Source organism: Mauremys mutica, chromosome 9 (genome assembly GCF_020497125.1).
Source record: "Mauremys mutica isolate MM-2020 ecotype Southern chromosome 9, ASM2049712v1, whole genome shotgun sequence".
Classification (NCBI taxonomy): Eukaryota; Metazoa; Chordata; order Testudines; family Geoemydidae; genus Mauremys; species Mauremys mutica.
This window is the reverse complement of record NC_059080.1, coordinates 11,813,437-11,831,956: the sequence shown is the minus strand read 5'-3', so window position 1 is coordinate 11,831,956 and position 18,520 is coordinate 11,813,437. Positions and strand designations below refer to the sequence as shown.

At 40.8% G+C, this 18,520-nt stretch overlaps 1 protein-coding gene across 1 annotated transcript in view; it reads left to right on the top strand.

Moving 5' to 3' along the window:
• NRK (Nik related kinase) overlaps positions 1-18,520 on the top strand; it is a 129,456-nt gene that overhangs the window by 66,511 nt on the left and 44,425 nt on the right. Inside the window, exons 10-17 of the mRNA XM_045030447.1 lie at positions 40-215; positions 2,149-2,221; positions 2,664-2,871; positions 3,806-3,970; positions 6,743-6,898; positions 11,411-11,563; positions 16,156-16,287; positions 17,349-17,416. Coding sequence (XP_044886382.1) covers positions 40-215; positions 2,149-2,221; positions 2,664-2,871; positions 3,806-3,970; positions 6,743-6,898; positions 11,411-11,563; positions 16,156-16,287; positions 17,349-17,416 — 1,131 coding nt within the window. The remainder of the gene's footprint in view (positions 1-39; positions 216-2,148; positions 2,222-2,663; positions 2,872-3,805; positions 3,971-6,742; positions 6,899-11,410; positions 11,564-16,155; positions 16,288-17,348; positions 17,417-18,520) is intronic.

Genomic DNA, 18,520 nt, shown 5'->3' with positions numbered 1-18,520 from the left:
TATTTTCTTCTGATTTTGTTTGTTGTTGTTTTCCCCCAGGTCCAAGAAATTTCTTAATTTTGTTGAAAGTTGCCTAGTTAAAAATTACGTGCATCGTCCATCCACTGAAACTTTGCTTAAGCATTCCTTTATCCGAGACATGCAGAATGAACGGCAAGTGCGCATCATGCTGAAAGACCACCTGGACAGGACCAGGAAGAAAAAGGGAGAGAAAGGTCAGGTTAAAAATAATGCATCCCTAGTCCCTCATCCTGCACAGAGCCTTATGGAAGGTGGAGCTCTATGCAGACCCGGTGAAATTCTGGTCCCATTGAAGACAATGAGTCTTGCAAGTTGCAAGTGACCTCAGTGGTGGCAGGATTTCACCTACAGCATGTGTCTGCATGGAGCTGATTGCAGGGTCAGACCCGAGGCTGGAATTTTAAGAAGGGTTCAGCACTCATCTGGGCCCAGATTTTCAACAGAAATCAGCTCCCATTAAATCACCTAGATAAATGTCCGGATTTTCAAAGGAGCTCAGTGCATTAAGTGCATTGAAAATCAGGATGTAAATGTCTGTACAAGAGCTGCCAGGAGCTCTCTTTTGAAAATCTGGGCCCCAAGTGACTAAATCACACAGACGAGATCAATAAATCCATATCTTTTTGTTTTACTCCTACCTGGGCTTCCAACCTACTGATTTGTTCAAAACCAAGAATCTGAGTTTGTAACAACTAAAACAAACTCTAACTTTGTTCTCCAAAGCAAAATTTAGAAGAGAATCTGTTTTGGACTAAATGATTGATTTTGAATAAATGACCATATGTTGCATGATATCAGCCATGCAGCATAGAGAGAGAAAGCCATGGTCTAGTGGCCACTCGGCATCTTTGCCTCTCTTTCTCCATCTGTATATTTTACACCTCACAAGGGCATTGTGAAGATTAGTTGAATATTAGAGCCTGTTTGTAAAGTGCAATGAAGATCAAAAGTGCTGTATAAAGTCTAAGTATTGGTTTGACACAATGAGATTTTTGTATCTGAAATGAAACTACTGCTGCAAGGTATAATTTACTTACTGAAATAATAATACTACTACATTCTATAGCACCTGTCATCTGAGGATCTCAAAGCATTTCGAACAGTAGCAAACATGAGTAGGAAAACAACTTATTAAAAGGTTACACATTTGCCACTTGTGAAAAAGCTAATGGTAATAATTACATAAATGCTAGAAAACTACATTGTGGGGGGAAATCCTACTTATAGTCAAAGTTCACCTGACGGTGAGCAATGTTACTATTCATTATACACTTCAGTAACTTTAAAAAAAAAAAGTTGCAGAGACCCACTTTCACATTGTGCCCAGCTGGAAATAAAGATGCTGATCACGTTGGGATGAAATTTAAACGTCAAAGAACTGCCTTCATGATAAACTTTGGAAAGAACTTCAGAGTTACAACTTTGCTTCTTTATGAGCTGTTTATACTAAAGCTCAAATTAACCAGTTAACAAGGTTAACCAGTTTCTCTTTTGCATTTAATTATTTTTGTTAATTTTCATATGAATTTAGGGCAGGCAATGGCAGTGCAAGCTTCCTAACACCCTCCCACCAACGTGCCTCAAATCCTGTTCTGAGGCACCCTTCTCCAGATATTGCCACTGTTTTTTGGCTTCTTCTGATTGGTTCCAATGTGGACACCTGCTTACTGAAAAGTAGACTAGATCAATGAAACTCATTTAATGTACACCACTCAATGGGAACAACCTTTTAGACTTCAGTTTTCAAAGGGCTCTAAAGGAGTTAGTTTCCTAACTCATATTGACTTTCCCAGATCACCTGAGCTGGGTTTGAATGGGTGACCTAACGTTGAAAAGCTTGGTAACCATCCAAAATCTCCTGAACCATCTACTCCTTCCGTAAGGAGTTCCATTAATGACTAGTTGAAGATGTCTTTCTTTTCCTTCTTCCATTACACTTTTAAGACTCTTAAAATCTGATACATAAAGGGCCCTGATCCAAAATCCACTGAAGTCAAAACAAGCCTGTCATTGGCTTCAGTGGGTTCTGAATCGGACCCTAAAGTAATTTGCTGTGATTCTGTAGAACCATTACTTAGGTTAGTATAGGGAGGTAATATACTCCTTATCTGGGTATTTTTTTTATAGACGAAACAGAGTATGAATATACTGGAAGTGAGGAAGAAGATGATGAACTGGATGAAGATGAAGGAGAACCAAGGTTAATTTTATTAGCTGTGTGTAATATTGGACTAACCACGGCATTTTCATCAAAGGCATCTCTCTTCAGCTAGATCGGTTTTCTTACCATATTCTAACCCCCTAATGCTCTGTGGTACCCAGTTAGCAATGACTGGCTTGTAGCTGTTGCATCTAAATGTTGAGTGTAAGATGTCTGTAAAATGTTGTTTTCATAATTACCCAGGAACGGGGAGGGAATGTCTCAAACAAAGAAACAGATAATCAGCTTCAGTCTGGATTTTGTAGTGTAGTACAGTAAATACCGAAGCATGGCCAGCCTACAGAGAATGATTCTGTGGAGATTTATTGGAACATTTACATTTGTTAGCACAGGCAGCAAGCCATTTCCCAGCGACATGTTATACTTGCTCTGCAGCTTCAATGTTATGGTGAGTCTTATAGAAACTTCCCTTTTGTTTCAGTTCCATAGTTAATCTCCCTGGTGAATCAACGCTCCGTCGTGAATTTTTGAGGCTACAGCAGGAGAACAAAAACCGGTCTGACCCTCATCGACAGCAGCAGCTCCAGCAGCAGCAGCTAAAGGACCAGGAGAAATACAAAAAGCAGCTGCAGGCAGATCGGCAGAAACGAATCGAGCAAGAAAAAGAGCGGAGGAAGAGGCTGGAGGATGTAGGAAATGGCTCGTATTTGTAATCCACGTATATCAATCGGTGACAAATGAAAATATGCCAATTTCAAAAATAGGTTTTGAAAGAAAAAAGCTGTGTTAAATTCTCATCACCAGCTGGTTTGGAATCTTTAACCCTGGTAGAAATTTGGGGCTTCTGACCGCTGAGATTAATCTGTTTTTTTAAGGGTTCTACCCACTTCCTGCTAACTCCCTGCCCATGTGCTCTGGGAAGTCGCTGTGTAACCCCACTTACTACGGTGTGGTTGGACCCCAGGAATGGGCAGGCAAAACAGAGGTTGAATTCTTCTTCCCTTGCTCCTGTGCATAGTCCAAGTTCAAGTCTTTACTTGTGAATCCAAACTACGCTGGTACCTGTGATAAGATTGCCCTCTGCTTTCGTGGGGTTGCATTGCAATTGCTAAATCAGAGTCATGGCTTTTCATGGCCTCTGAAGCCATTATAGGACAGGTAAGCTGATGCTTTTGAAACACCAGACTGTTCCAACAAAATCTAAGCACTCCAGATAACACTTCCCTATCAAAATGCCATGTGCTGAAATAAGAAATTCTACGATTGGGGCTTGTTGACCAGACAGCAATGGTTAAATCCTGGTACCATTACTATTAATGGCAAAACTGCCATTGACAAAACTCCCATTGACCTCAGTGTGGCTAGGATATAATCCCAGAAGCTTTATAGTTATTTTAATAGTAAACACAACCATCAACTTCTGTTGGGTCATATTAGAATACATAACAAGTGTTTCCCCCACCTCCACCACTGATTATTCTCCAGGAATGTTTTTGGGCCTTCTGTTTTGGGAATGTCTCATAATTATTAATAAAAAGTGTATAGCTAATTGCATAACTAATAATCTTTAAGCAAAGAAGTAAAATTTAAAATGAACAATGTTATTCCCTGGCACCTATTCAGCATCAGAAGAGAGAAGAAGAGCTCCGGAAGCAGCAAGAATATGAGCAGAGATGGCCAGAAATTAAGGCAGTTCAGCGGAGAGATGAGAAGTGTGAGGATGACAAGAGAATTGTTGACGAGGAAATGTGCAAAGTGGATGGCCAGAGGAAATCAGAAAGGAAACAGGTATAACTCTAGGACTTACTGATGCAATTCATGGCTCCTTGTTTCTGTGGCTGAAGTCTAAATTCATTAATGGAGTCTCGTTCCTATGGGGGGGGGGTTTCATTTACTGACTGGTTCTTTTCCTCACCTTAACAGACCCTGGCAACTCTGCCCCTCTCTACTTGTACAGTGTTGAGTCATCTCTATTCCTCCAGCAATGCCAGATCTCTTCTCCCTAAGTTTTGCAGTTATTTCCATGCTGTTCCTTACCTGTAGAACTTCCTTATTGAACTGGTCTGTAAAACCACAACCCTCCTCTCCTTCAGCTCATGCCTTAAGGCTTACTCTGCCACGGTGCATGTCAAAAATTACTAAGAACAGCCCAGTAGAGGCTGTGCATTCACCTGGTGTGATGGGTTAGATCACAGAAACCCCCTTGGGAACTGCCGACTGATGTGCCAAGACTACTTCTGCCCCTGCTTTCCCTGCCAGCCTGGGACTCCAGCACCCTGTCTTGTTGAGCCAGACACACCAGTCTGCTCCAGTGCAGACCCAGGGTCTGAACCATGTGCCCCAAAGCTGCAGACTTAGCTGAAAGCAACTTGAGAAATGTTCCTGTCTTTAACACTCAGATGCCCAACTCCCAATGGGGTCCAAACCCTAAATAAATCTGTTTTACACTGTATAAAGCTTATACAAGGTAAACTCATAAATTGTTCGCCCTCTATAACACTGAGAGAGAGATATGCACAGCTGTTTGCCCTCCCCCCAGGTATTAATACATACTTGGGTTAATTAATAAGTAAAAAAGTGATTTTATTAAATACAGAAAGTAGGATTTAAGTGGTTCCAAGTAGTGACAGGCAGAACAAAGTGAATTACCAAGTAAAATAAAATAGAACACGCCAGTCTGTCTAAGAAAACTGAACACAGATAAAACCTCACCAGTTCCAGTAAGCTTCCTTTTACAGACTAATCTCCTGCTAGTCTGGGTCCAGCAATCACTCACCCCCCCCCCGTAGGGCCTGTTCTTTGTTCCAGTCTCCTTCAGGTATCCTTGGGGGGTGGAGAGGCCCTCTCTTTAGCCAGCTGAAGACCAAATGAAGGAGTCTCCCAGGGGTTTAAATAGACTTTCTCCTCTGGGTGGAGACCCCATCCTCTCCCCTATGCAAAGTCCAGCTCCAAGATGGAGTTTTGGAGTCACATGGGCAAGTCACATGTCCATGCAGTTTTGACAGGCAGCAGCCATTGCTTACCTGCTCCCTTGAACATCCTCATGTCGACTTCTTATGTGGATTGGAGCCTCCCAAGATTCATTGTCCCTTAAGTGCTTCTTGACTGGGTGATTAATCTGCACGTTCCTTTCTCAAGAAGCTGACGAAATGCTTTACAAAGGCTACTTAAAAATCAAGCCAGTGCCCAGCCAATATTCATAACTTTGAATACAAAAATGATACATGCATACAAATAGAATTAATAGATTCAGTAGATCATAACTTTTACAGAGATGTGTTACATGGCATATGTAGCATCAAACATATTCCAGTTATATCATATATACATTCATAATATATTCCCATGAAGCCTTATGGAGCACACCGTCACACCTGTGATGACTGGAGCACAGCACCCTCTTATCCCCAGCTCCCACTTATCTTTCATGCTGGGGAAGGCCAAGAGAGGGTGGTGTATGCCAAATCTGGCATATATCTGGGGACCTCTCTACATAAAAGACCATGGCAGCTTTCCGGCTTCTGTGTGAGCTGTGCAAGTCTGGCCCTTTCTTTATGCGCATTTCCTGTTGATTTAGATTGGATTATATTTCCCAGTAAAGTCAGAAAATTTTAAAGTCTTAATAGATACAATAGGATACTGCCAGATCAAATCTGGGATATTTCTTCTGTTCCTTGAAAGTAAAGTAGAAAGTGATGATTACATAAAACAATCAAAAGATGGAAATGGAATACAATGCAGATCCATCTGATCCCTCTGAGCACAATGTACATGAGATGGGCTTGGGGCATATGTCTTCTGTCTCCTATTTCATCTTGTCCTCCCGAAAAAGAAGGTCCAGGAAACACCGCCCCCCCCCCAACGCACACACACACACATACACACACACTTTCTGAATAAGTTAGTGAACTTGTATACCTAAGAAACTATATGATGTATGATATACAATTAAAATAATCTCAGTCAATTACTTTTGACCTGATTGAAAATATAGTTATCCTATATCCTTCCCACAAACATCAGCCCATCTTTAATGTAAATCCCCAGCTCCTTTATTTTCCTTCTGAATATAACCAACTCCACTTTCTCCCTCATGAAATGAAGTTGAAATGGAAATATTTTCACCACCTCGATCTTGTAACAGACGCCAAGTCTAGCATTTTGGCCACAGTGTTTTCACTGTGTTTTAACAGGTGAATTGCTTATATTGAATTGGAAACTTGGAACCCTTCAAAACTATAACTTTCAATAAAGCCACTGGCTTTTGGAAAAGTCATAAGAGTATTAGAAAGGCACCAATGAAAAATATTAAGCGGACACTTTGGAGCTGTCGGGAGAGCTTTTTCGTTATTGTTTTAGGTTCTACTTCTTTTAAATGCAAATGCAGGAAGTTTTGGTTTATATCAGACTTTGCAAGAGCCAGGATTCTAGCCATTTTCCAAGGGGACCTAAGAGAGTTGGGTACCCGACTCCTACTGAAATTCAGCTCACGCAAGCCCCTTTAAGAATTCCAATAGGAATGCTTAAAAAATGAAAATGTTAACATTGGCTTGTTTTTAGAAAAAGGTGGAAGAAGTGCAACACAATAAGAAGCTACATCGGACTCTTCCCAAAGATCAGACCCAACTGCTGTCTCTTCAGCACGACCACAAGCAAAAAAAGAAAGAGCTTCCAAAGAGCTCAAGTTCAGCATCACAGCCTCCGCCAAGCAAAGAGGTACTCACATAACAGATTGTTACAGTTACATTTTGTGATGTGCAGGTAACTCAGAGGAAGGGAATTGATTGGTCTTTTGGATAAACCTTAACCCTATTCTGGCCAAAGGTGTGTATCTTCCCAGGCATTGTATATCGCAATGAAGCCTGATTGGCTACCACCTCTCCACAGAGTACAAGTTTTGTCTCCATTACTTCTACTCCAAATGAAAGTGGATTTGATGAAGGAGAGGAGACTAGTGAGATCCTTCCACACAGCCAGTTTTGCCCACTTTCTGCAACGGCATGTAACCCATCTACTTTCTCTCGCTGTCATGTCTTTGCCTTCCAACGAGGGATGAATGAAACGTGGTGTATGAGATTTGGTGAACCTCTGAGACTGATTTTAGGTTACAAAACTTGTTCAGATTCACAATTTTTTTTCCCTTTATAATTTAAACCCAAGCACGGGTCTCTAGATTCCTGTTGCCAACGAACAAGCAATGTGACATCCTTTGCCACTCGCTGTACTTAAAGATCTTTAGTTAGTTATTTGCAGTGTTGTCGTAGATGTGTTGGTCCCGGAATATTAGAGACACAATGTGGGTGAGGTAATGTCTTTTATTGGGCCCGCTTCTGTTAGAGAGACAAGCTTTTGAGCTACACAGAGCTCTTCCAGACCTGAAAAAGAGCTGTGTGTAGCTCAAAATCTTGTCTGTGTCACCAACCGAAGTGGACCTAACAAAAGATATTACCCTCTACCACTTTGTCTCTTTACCTAATTAGTTCAGATTTGATGGATAATGTATGACCATGTAGTCAGTGACTTCCTTTAGACAGTGCATCAGTTCTTTTTGCTAATTCAAAAAGGCATTCGTCCACAAAATGGATTCTTTAAATGTGTATCTTTCTGAATGTTTGTATCATGTCATCGAGTCAAAGCTCCTTTGCTTCCCTTATTGTATATATATTATCCTATAATTTTTAGCCCCTTTTCTCTTTTTTAAACTTCCCAGCCAGGGGCTCAATCCAGCAGCCAATGGAACTACCACGTGATTAAAGTTAAGCATGTACTGAAGTGCTTTGCAGGATTGGGAGCAGTTTGCTAGAACCTTGCAGAATCAAGCCCTGCATGAAGCTATTTGTAAAGTCTGGGGCATGAACAGTATGGGTGATATTTCTGGCAAAGCACCTTCTAACATATCTCAGTAAAGGCTTTGTGAAAGTGTGTGTGTGTGTGTGTGTGTGTGTGTGTGTGTGTGTGTGTGTGTGTGTGTGTGTAAAGAAAGCAGAACACTGCTGATAAGCATACTTTGCTCCAGTATCTAAACGAGTGAACTCTGACGTTATCAGTGTATGAGCTTTAGATTAAGAGATCTGCAGATGTTCACAAGGTGGAATTTCCTCTGTTGCTGATAAATTAAATGAACTATTTTGCTAGAATTTTGAAATGATACATGTTAATACTGCAATAAAACCCAAGCAATGATATGAAATCAGTTTAGGGTAACAAAAGACCTAAGCATCTTATTACAGTAGCTGTTTGTGAAAACAGAAGAATGCATAATTCTGTTTGAAGTGCAACTTAGCTACCAAAAACAAATCTCTTCTCTCCAAGAGGTTTATTGCATTAAGTAAGTAAATAAATAATTTAGTGAAATCTGAATTTGCTCTTTTGGAAGTCAGTGTTTGTTTTGGAAACCTAGCCAAGGCTGTGTCAGCTCGTCAGGCCCACAAAGAGAGAAGCGAGCTATTTACTAAATACATACCTACAAGAGTCAATAAAAATGTTGTGCTTCTGCTAAACTTTCTGGGGGGTGGGTGAAGAAATGCATCTCTGTTGAGCCTATTTAACTTTCTGTTTGTGATAGCCAAGGGAAAAACCTACAGCAAAATGTCAACTCAAATATTCATCTGTTTTTGACATGTGTTCCATAAATGACCTCTTTGTACTTGAATAAAATGTATTGTAGAATTTAGTTCATATGATTACTGTTAAATTTTAAGCTAAATATTGAATCCTGACATTACCAGTTGTACATAGCTGGACTCATCTGGAAATATGCATCACTGAAGAAAAAAGATAAGGGGAATCAGATAAATATGCTATTTCTTCACAAGTACTAATTGTCTCTTGTGTTCACTCTACCACACCGCAGTCATTTATTTATTCTATTTTGACAATAGATTTTATTTAATCATATTTGTACATCACTATTTTTCTGAAAACGTGTTGGAAAAGAATTGCAGGGTTTCCCAGCTAAATAAAAATCAGTGGAGGTGGTAAAAAAATTTTTTGTCAAATTTTGGAAAAAAGCCAATTGCTTTTCAGTTCAACTTTTGTTTGTCATCATTTTAAAAAATGCAAAATGTTTTGACCATCTTTAAAAAGTAGGTCTCATTGAACTTATCAGTTGTATCGATCTTTCTCCTGCTTTATTATCCAAAGAGCTGCTAACTTATCCACTACAAAAAAAGTGGATACTGACAGAGGTTACTCCCTCTTCCAGAGCTTTTTCTGCAGAAATCTAATTTGTTAGGTTAGGTTCATTAGTATTTTTTTATGAGACTTAGTTAAGTGACTGTTGATATACACTCATGCCCAAGCCTCACTGGCTCGACAGCTGAGTAGAGCGAACTAAAAAATATTGTTCTTCGTGACCACGGAAGCTACTCTTGAGAATTCATTCGCTTAGCAATAAAAAGGGATGACTGCTTAGAATCAGTTAATGGCTGTGACTAAATTACAGCCCAAGACAATATACCTTCGGCTCTGCACTCCAAGGGAGGTGGGCACCCGAGTGCTGAGGCAAGTCCCTTAAGCTGGGTTTTTCCAGAGCTGATCTCAGTGTCTATGTCATTCTGCAGCTGGGTGTAGCCCTGCCTGTGTGTGTGCTAGAGGAGGCTTAAGAACCTTGCTCAGCTAGACAGGGTAAAGAAGGCCCAGGCTGGTGGAACAGGCAGGCTCAGTGGTATCCCAGTACATCAGGTGGCACCTTAAAGGGGAATAACCTGTCACAGTCCAAAGTACTTCAATATTTTCAGGAGAGATTTGTTTTTGGTAGCTAAGTTGCACTTCAAACAGAATTATGCATTCTTCTGTTTTCACAAACAGCTACTGTAATAAGATGCTTAGGTCTTTTGTTACCCTAAACTGATTTCATATCATTGCTTGGGTTTTATTGCAGTATTAACGTGTATCATTTCAAAATTCTAGCAAAATAGTTCATTTAATTTATCAGCAACAGAGGAAATTCCACCTTGTGAACATCTGCAGATCTCTTAATCTAAAGCTCATACACTGATAACGTCAGAGTTCACTCGTTTAGATACTGGAGCAAAGTATGCTTATCAGCAGTGTTCTTGCTAGTGACTGGGGGTGGGGAGGGGACTTGCTAGTGACTGGGGGGTGGGGAGGGGACTTGTCTTTTATTGATAGAGGATACAAAGGATGAAAACCTAGCCCCACTGCAGTCAATGGGAGTGATGCCATTGACATCAGTGGGGCCAGAATTTCACCCAAAGTTCTTGGTATACTTTGGAAGTTTGTTTGTTTTAATGAAGTCCTTTTTCCAATACAGATCTGTAAGACTAGTGGGAATCGTTCTCCATCACCAGTCATCAGCAGGTTCCTAGAATATGCTCCCAACAGTGTTAATGCCCTTCCTAACATAGGCATAAGCACCAGATACAGCAATAGGTGCATTAAAAAAACCCTACCTAATAAAATAAAATATCTAGACACCGATAGCTAGGAATGATTTAGCATTAATCTCTGGGTAGCTCTGTAAAACTGTTCCTATCCTTCTAAATCAGAGGAACGGCGAAAGGTTTACACTAAAGAACTGGAATTCGTCCTGTTAAGTAAAACCAGAAAGAGCTGTAGGGTCAAAACTGGGGGAGAGCAATTTTGTAGTGAGCAGGGCCTTTGGAAATGAAAGGAGCTTTGTACAGTTTAGGGCATTTTCATCTGCCAATTTACGTGGTGTGGTTAACATTCCAAACAATATAAAATGCTATAACGTATTTTAATGCAGAAAACCACCTGTAGTAATGTCTGCTTTATTGGGTCAGGTGACTGTACACCAGGAGCAGAAGGAACGGGTGCAGCAGACCACACACTGCCAAAAAAAAAAAAAAGAGGGAGGAGGAAATTCAATGTAGATTTTAAATCCTGTTGAATGACATAAGGAAAGGTCCCCCTCCTCCTATGGGATCTCAACTAATAATACATTGGGTGGCATGAAAACAAATTGCAATCCAAGCACCTCACAGATGAGACTTTTTTACTTGGCAGTATCATGCTGCAGTGAGTTTTACTGCAGATTGGAAGCTTCATGCAAAAGGCGAGGTTCAAATTAAGGAGAATGTCTAGGTATTGATCCCTCACTTGGATCTACATGGGCAGATCTTACACCCATACGGAGTCCCATCAAAGTGGCTCTGCACAGACATCAGAGTGCACCCACAAGGATCTGATGGGGAGACTGAGGCTGTTATCTGCAATGTGTGTGATTTTATTTCTCGTTTTCAGGCCGAGGACAGAAAGAAGAAAAATGATGGGCTGCAGACTCATCTCAACTGGGCAGCAGTTCTTGGACATGAAGCCACACCACATACTAGACTAGGTTCTGGCAGTAGTTCTAGTCCTTGCACCCCAGCTTTGCAAAGAGCAGTGCTAGCACAGGTAAAGTATCATTATTCCATATGCAGTATGTAAAACATGGGGTGAAATCGTGGCCTCACTTAAGTCAACTGCAGTCTCAGCAGAGAAGGTAAAAGAGGCCTTCCTCCCTCTGACCCTCTGGCATAGCTGACTAAGGACTGTGACAATCTAGCCCTCAGAATTTGTTGATACCATCCTTTCCTGATGAATTATAAATGGGATTGTATGCAGATTAGGGCTACATTGCAGATTAGGGCTAGATAACAGCTAATTTCAGATATGTTGATGCTTGACTGCACAGAGTCCCTGATGTCACTCTTACATGTGTCACAAAAAGCCTGAACCAACTATGCTTGGGGCGGCAATCTGCAAGGAGCGGCAGTCCCTGTTGTTTTGCCCCCAAGCAGCGCGCCGAATTGCCGCCGTGGGAGGCGGGGGCAGTCCGTGTGCCCTTAGGGCGGCAGGCGCGTTTCCGCGGTGGCGGCAATTCGGCGGCAGCTTCTATGTTTAGCTGTCCGCGGCGGCTTCAGCTAAACATAGAAGCTGCCACTGAATTGCCGCCGCCGCGGAAACGGGCCTGCCGCCCACGGCGGCAATTCGGTGCGCTGCTTGGGGCGGCGAAAACTGTAGAGCCGGCTCTGACTGTAACTTAGCATTTTGGGGCAAGGTGGAATGAACCAATGCCTTCTTGCCATGTGTGCTTCTGGTACAAGATGGCTCAGAGACCAGTCAGTCATTTGCAGCATACAACTCAGAGACATAGACTGGTAAAACGAAGTATAGAGCGGTAAAGTTCATTTGTTTCTCAAAATATAATAACATTGACTTAAAAGTAAACTGTAAAACTAATATGAAAACTGAATGAATCCCAGATGTGTGTGTTGAAGTACCACTATCCAGGCTTTGAAAAGTCAGAGTAGGGGCTGTATGTTGTCATAGTTCAGACTCTGTGAGATCAAGTGACAATTAATGGTTTGCCGAACCTATATTCGAATGATTAAAAAAGAAATCTCACCACAGCCACTAAGACGTGGCGAGCCCAATTTGGAAGTGCCTTGCACCTTGTGTAGTCCTCTACACCCATGCAGTGTGGGTGCAAAACGTTACCAGATCCTAATGGTTACATTTTCCACCCACTCTTCACTTGCTTTGCATATGATAAGGTGCAAAGCTGTGGTGAATCAAGTCCCATGGTTACCTGTGATGCATTCTGGGTTATCTTCAGAATAACGTGGTGCCTGAGACTTATTTTTAAAAAATCACGTATTTCCCCTCTCGCTGTTTCCCACAGCCGGGTTAATGGAAAAAATTAGTGCACAAATCTGTGATTAACACAGTTTTCATTGGCTTTGTGGTTCACCTGTAAGGATTTGTTGGACATATTTTCTCAGTTATATATATTAAAATTTATAGAACACTATTAATGTCCTACTTTTTTGCCAAATTAGAACCAGAAAGCTGGCTATATTAAAATAATCAGCTGTGCGTTAAATCATGAATTGATCCAAGCTCTGCAACAAAGATACCAGTAATTTAAAAAAATCCCCTTCTTTATGCCATCCTATGACAACTTGTGGATAGTATCCAGGAACGCCTCTGGATGCACGCCAAAATGTTAATAGGGCTGTCCTCACAAAGCAATCCAGTGTGTCTTGTACTCCCCATCTGGAATCTTTTTCAAACAAGCATGGCCTTACTGCTGAGCATTATGTCCTCTTCTGTCATAATTCACATGCAGCAAAGAGCCCATTACCTCAACTCAGTTAGGATCCATTCTTTGGTCCCAGTGCCTCTTTCTGAACCCCACAGGGAAACCTCAGGGGTTAGGAGTGGATGAGATGCCCTCACTTTTGCTTATAATAAAAATAGTAGGAGATTGAGCTCTGTTTAATTCAAAATCATCAACGGAGCTTTTCCCTGTAGAAACGATTCGTTCAGACAAACACAAGGAGATGCTATAGGGCTTAGTGTGACATCCGCCGTTGTACACAGAGCCAGGACCAGTCCTACTTAAGCTCTGTTAGGTTCTGGTTTGCAGAAGATGTCACAGGATGATGGATTCCGAGTTATCACCAATACCCCAGGGTTCCACTGCTTTTGATTTATAAGGTGTAATTCTGGCTCCATAGAAGTCAGTGGCAAAACTCCCTGAGACTTCAGAGGGGCCAGAGTTTCACTCATTGTTCATAAGTGGGACCTGAATGCTATGTTAGCCTTGGGCTGGCTATCTGCACAGGAGTAGATTTCACCCTTAGAGCACATTGGATTTGGGTTGGATTTCTCCAGTCACTGAGGCCCTGATTCAGCAAAGCAGTTAGGCATGTGCCTAATTTTAAGCACAGGAGTAGTCCCCTTGACGTCAACAGAACTGCTCGCATGCTTAAACTTAGGCACATACTTGAGTATTTTGTTGCATCAGGGCCTAGGAGAAGATAGAGAAAAATGTTCCTGTGTATTGATAACATACTGGTTATAAAACCCATACCTATCCCCAGGTTACACCAGTTTAGGGAACAACTTGTAGCCACAAATAATTCTGGTTAAATAAAAACTATTATTAGTGGCAATCATGGTGGGCAAAAAAGTTATTTTGGTCAAAATGAAAAGACACAAGCTGGAAAAATAGATCATTAGATGTTCTAACTGCTGATAAGGCTATTTACTCTACAGAGAGTCAGCCTAACTTATCCCCTCAAAACTGAGATAAAGCATCTTGAATCTCTAAGCAGATGAAATAGATAAAACTGTGTCCTGCATCTGGTTTTCCTATCCAAGCCTGGAAAGTATAAACTGGGATTTGCTTACTTTCCTTTTATACTTTGTTCCTTTCAATATTTGTTAAGGAATCTTAATGAGGACCTATTGTTCCCATAAAGTAATCCGTCCAGGTTGGGTTATAAAGACTTCAGAATCCATAATACATTATGTTACAGAAATTCTGTGCCTAGTTCCTAGTTATTTGTTTTACTTGTATTTTTTTATATAAATTACAGTATTGGTCCTTGAAAATTAATGAAATATTAAGTAAATTATAATCACCTCTGTTTATAGTATCTTTCTACTGAGCATTTTAAAATTTTGTATAGACTTCAATTAATTAGTCAGTAAAATACCACTATGAGGTATTGTATAGAAAAAATGTGTAAAGAAACTTCACTCATCACTCAACTTCACTCATCTGGAATGAACCACAGCAGCTGTTTAACTGAACATGGCAACACACTGTAGCAATTTGGGACAAGAAGTCCCCACTGAATTCACTGTGGGATTTTAAGAGGCAACATGTAATTTGGTTAGGATACAGGTTTAGTACCGTTATTCTTATAAAAAAAAATTGCAATGGTATCTTTAAGGACTGGAAGTGATCCTTGTTTTATGGTGCTTTTGAAAGGAGGTACCTTGAAAGGAGGCAGCAAGATGTTAGCATGCTTGGGCATTGCTTCAAACCTGAATCAGAGGAAAGAATGTCAACTAATGAATAACTAATAGCACTTCCTGCAGTACCTAGATGTTCTCTGAAGAGCTCCTGCCATGCTTAGCATGTGAGATCTGACAGGATAACAGCATGAGAGATTATAGCTGCAGGCATCTCTCTGATATTACTAGCAACGCCAAATGGATTGCTACATAGAAATTCCTCTGGATGGACCCAGCTCACGTGACATCATTGCCAGATATTCTCCCTTATTCTTTTCTTGAATCCAAGAAGCTTGCTCTTTTCAGAGACAATTATCACAGTAGACTTTTTGGCTTCTGTCACTCCCTGGATGAGTCTAGTTTCACTGTGGAGCTCGATTAATTGTTTTTATAGAACTCAAAGGGATTTTTTTTTCTTAGGCAGAAACCCTAAGTAACAAATGCTGAGTATTTGGTTCTTTTGAAAGTTTGAGTTTTAAAGTTTTTAAACGTTCTTCGATTGGGAATGAAGGGCATGGGCGAGAATATTTTCTTGCCAGTTCAGGCCAGCTGCTGGTCAAATACAACAACCTGCTTTTATCAGGGTGCCTAAATTGGCACCCCTTGATTTGATTCTCCCTGAGCTTTGGTGAAATTTTTGTTCCAAATCAGATTCATGGCTTGGTCTCATCTATAATTTGTACAGCTCTTGGGGAAAAAACTGTTAGTTACATTTTGGGAAACACGTTTGCAATACTTAACTCTGAAAATAGGAGTATTTGATTGCTTTATATGCAACATGCATACTTGAAATTAATTCTTGCATGAACTATTCTTTTCAAAATCTGTTTGATTTGCACCATATGTTTTATACCATCCAGTTAAGCAGTTGGCCATGTACTACTAAAGAAATACTAGCTTTTATATTTTGTTTTGTTTTGTTTTTTGAGGATGAATGCGAAATATAAGAAATTTTTACTGGCAATATATTTTATGGTACCCATTATCATGAAATCTTGGTACACCACATCCTGAAAAAAAATAACTTCCTTTACAATGGTGAAGATAAATAAGACTGTATTCATGTGCCAATGGTCCTTATTTAATGCAATATTTCTGCTTTGCCAAATACCTGGCTAGACCAATGGTGGTAGTGTTTGTAGAGTGATTCTACTGGCTGGGGGATCGCGTTTGACATAAACTTCATTTGTTTGAAGAGTGAAAACCTCCGGACCAGTAGAGACGTATACCACAGCAGTTCATTGTCAGACATGGTGATAACACCAGTGAGCCCGGGACAGGATGATGTATTCTGGAGCATTTGTCAAAATGAAGAGCAGCCTCCAAAGGTACTGGAAACTGAAGGGGTGTATGTTCCAGCTGGACATTAGTAGTGCCTAATTCAGCTCCACTGAAGTCAGTGGGATTCATTCCATTGACTTGCTTCATTAAGTATTGAATAAGGCCCTTTACCCCCATACACACGCCCAGAATTTACACATGTGCCTTGATACCACACTGATGGTCACATGACAGATTAATTCTCCCCTTGATGCAGATCTGACTCCTGCTGGGGTTTTTTCCCCCATCTCACTATCTGTTTCTTAATCTACAGTTGCTAGGAATGGCTATTGCAGATTAAACCCAACACACTGATGAAGGGGGTATGTGTAAAATCTTGGCAAAACTCCCATTGACTTCAGTGAAGCCAGGATTTCACCCTGTAATTCTGCCACTTCCTTCTTTTTACTGGGTTAGAATAGACTGATAGGATATTAGTAAAATCGCCCAGGAGTTCAAAATTGGTTATGGGGCTGAAGAGATCTTGCTAATCTGGAAAGGATAATGTAAAAACATGGATTTGGGTAAATATCATAATATCTGGTCTAACTGAGTGAGTGCTATGTATGTCAGTACATGTAATATATGTATAGACACTTAGCAAGACCAACTTCCTCCCTGCCCCCTCAACCTCCCGCCCCGGCTTTGAAGAATCTAGTTACACTGAAGAGCTAGATTATTAGTTCCCATAATTAAAAGGATTTTTTGTTCCTTTTTTAGCCAAAACCCCTATGTACAAGTGCTGGGTATTTGCATATATATGTTCTACTGCCCCTGGGTGGGTGTGTTTTTTGTAGCAATTTAAGGTCATTCACCCTGTAGGCTGGTTGCCCCTGGACAGAAACAACATTTATGTGTCCAGAACTGTATTTCCCCCATTCATTACAAAAACTGACCCAACCATAATGTGGTTTCCAATAAAAAGACCTATTCCCGGAATGTCCCAATGGAGCATTTTTCTTCTCTGTGTTTTAGTCTGTCTTGTATTTATGCAGGGCATACATTGGGATTATTAACTGAGTATATGAGATCAGTGTAGTGAACTGAAACATTTGGTTAAATCTTTAAGGTTCCAGAAAGAACAACCTCTAAATTTTACAGCAGGGATCATCTTGGTCATCAGAAATGTCCTTCAAGGTAAGCTCCTCTGTGTTTTGTGCTTAAACTAATGTTGATTTATTATCAACAGGAAAACTGAAGCCAGCTCATTAAAATCAAAGCCATAACTTCAGGAACTCCACTGTCAACATCGGTTCATACGTCATTTAATGGCCGTTACAATTATTCCCTCATTTGAGCCAACTTACCCACAAAGTACCCAGCCAAATTTTCTGACCTTGAACCTTAAAGAAGCTTCTAAACCTGCTCACATTTCTCCTCTGAACAGTTTACATGTGTGATTTTGAACACAGATAAAACCCGCTTGTGGCTCTGCTTCTCTTTTTGCATCAGCATAATTTTAATCTCATCATATTATCAGTCCCTAACTGCACTGATAATATGTAAGGGCCTGATCCTGCCAATTCGTATGCAGGGCATGATGCCGAATGCTGTGAGTACTCTCATTTGATCCAGTAGTTTGAGCACAATGAATACAACTCAGAGGGCCTGACTCTCCATTGCCCTGCATGTGGTGCCATCATTCACACCAGTGCAAAAGTGGGTGTAAAACCCTTCAATGCAGCTTTGCTAACACCCACTGGTGTAAATGACTGCATGGGAGCAGGCTAATGGAGAATCAGACCTATGTGTAAAAAGCAACAAAGAGTCCTGTGGCACCTTATAGACTAACATATGTATAGGAGCATAAGCTTTCGTAGGTGAATACCCACTTCGTCAGACGCATGTATTGGAAATTTCCAAAGGCAGGTATAAATATGCAGGCCAGAATCAGTCTGGAGATAACGAGGTTAGTTCAATCAGGGAGGATGAGCCCCTCTTCTAGACCTGTGTGTGTCACACTGTGGGAAGGGGGTAGAGGTTGGTGGGTTTTAGCACTGATGCTCCTAGTTTCTGTCTCTGACTCTGCATATATGCAATTTAGCCGTGCCTTGTGGTGTTTCTGCCAATTGCTTCATTACTACCTGTGCTCTCTTTAAGAATTATAGGCTGCAATGCAAAAAGGAGACATGGGCTAGTAGTTAAATCACAGTGTTTGGAGTCAGGAATTCCACAGTCTTCATTTTGACCCTAGGCAAGTCCCTTTATCTTCCTGTGTATTCAGTTCTCTGTTTGCAAATG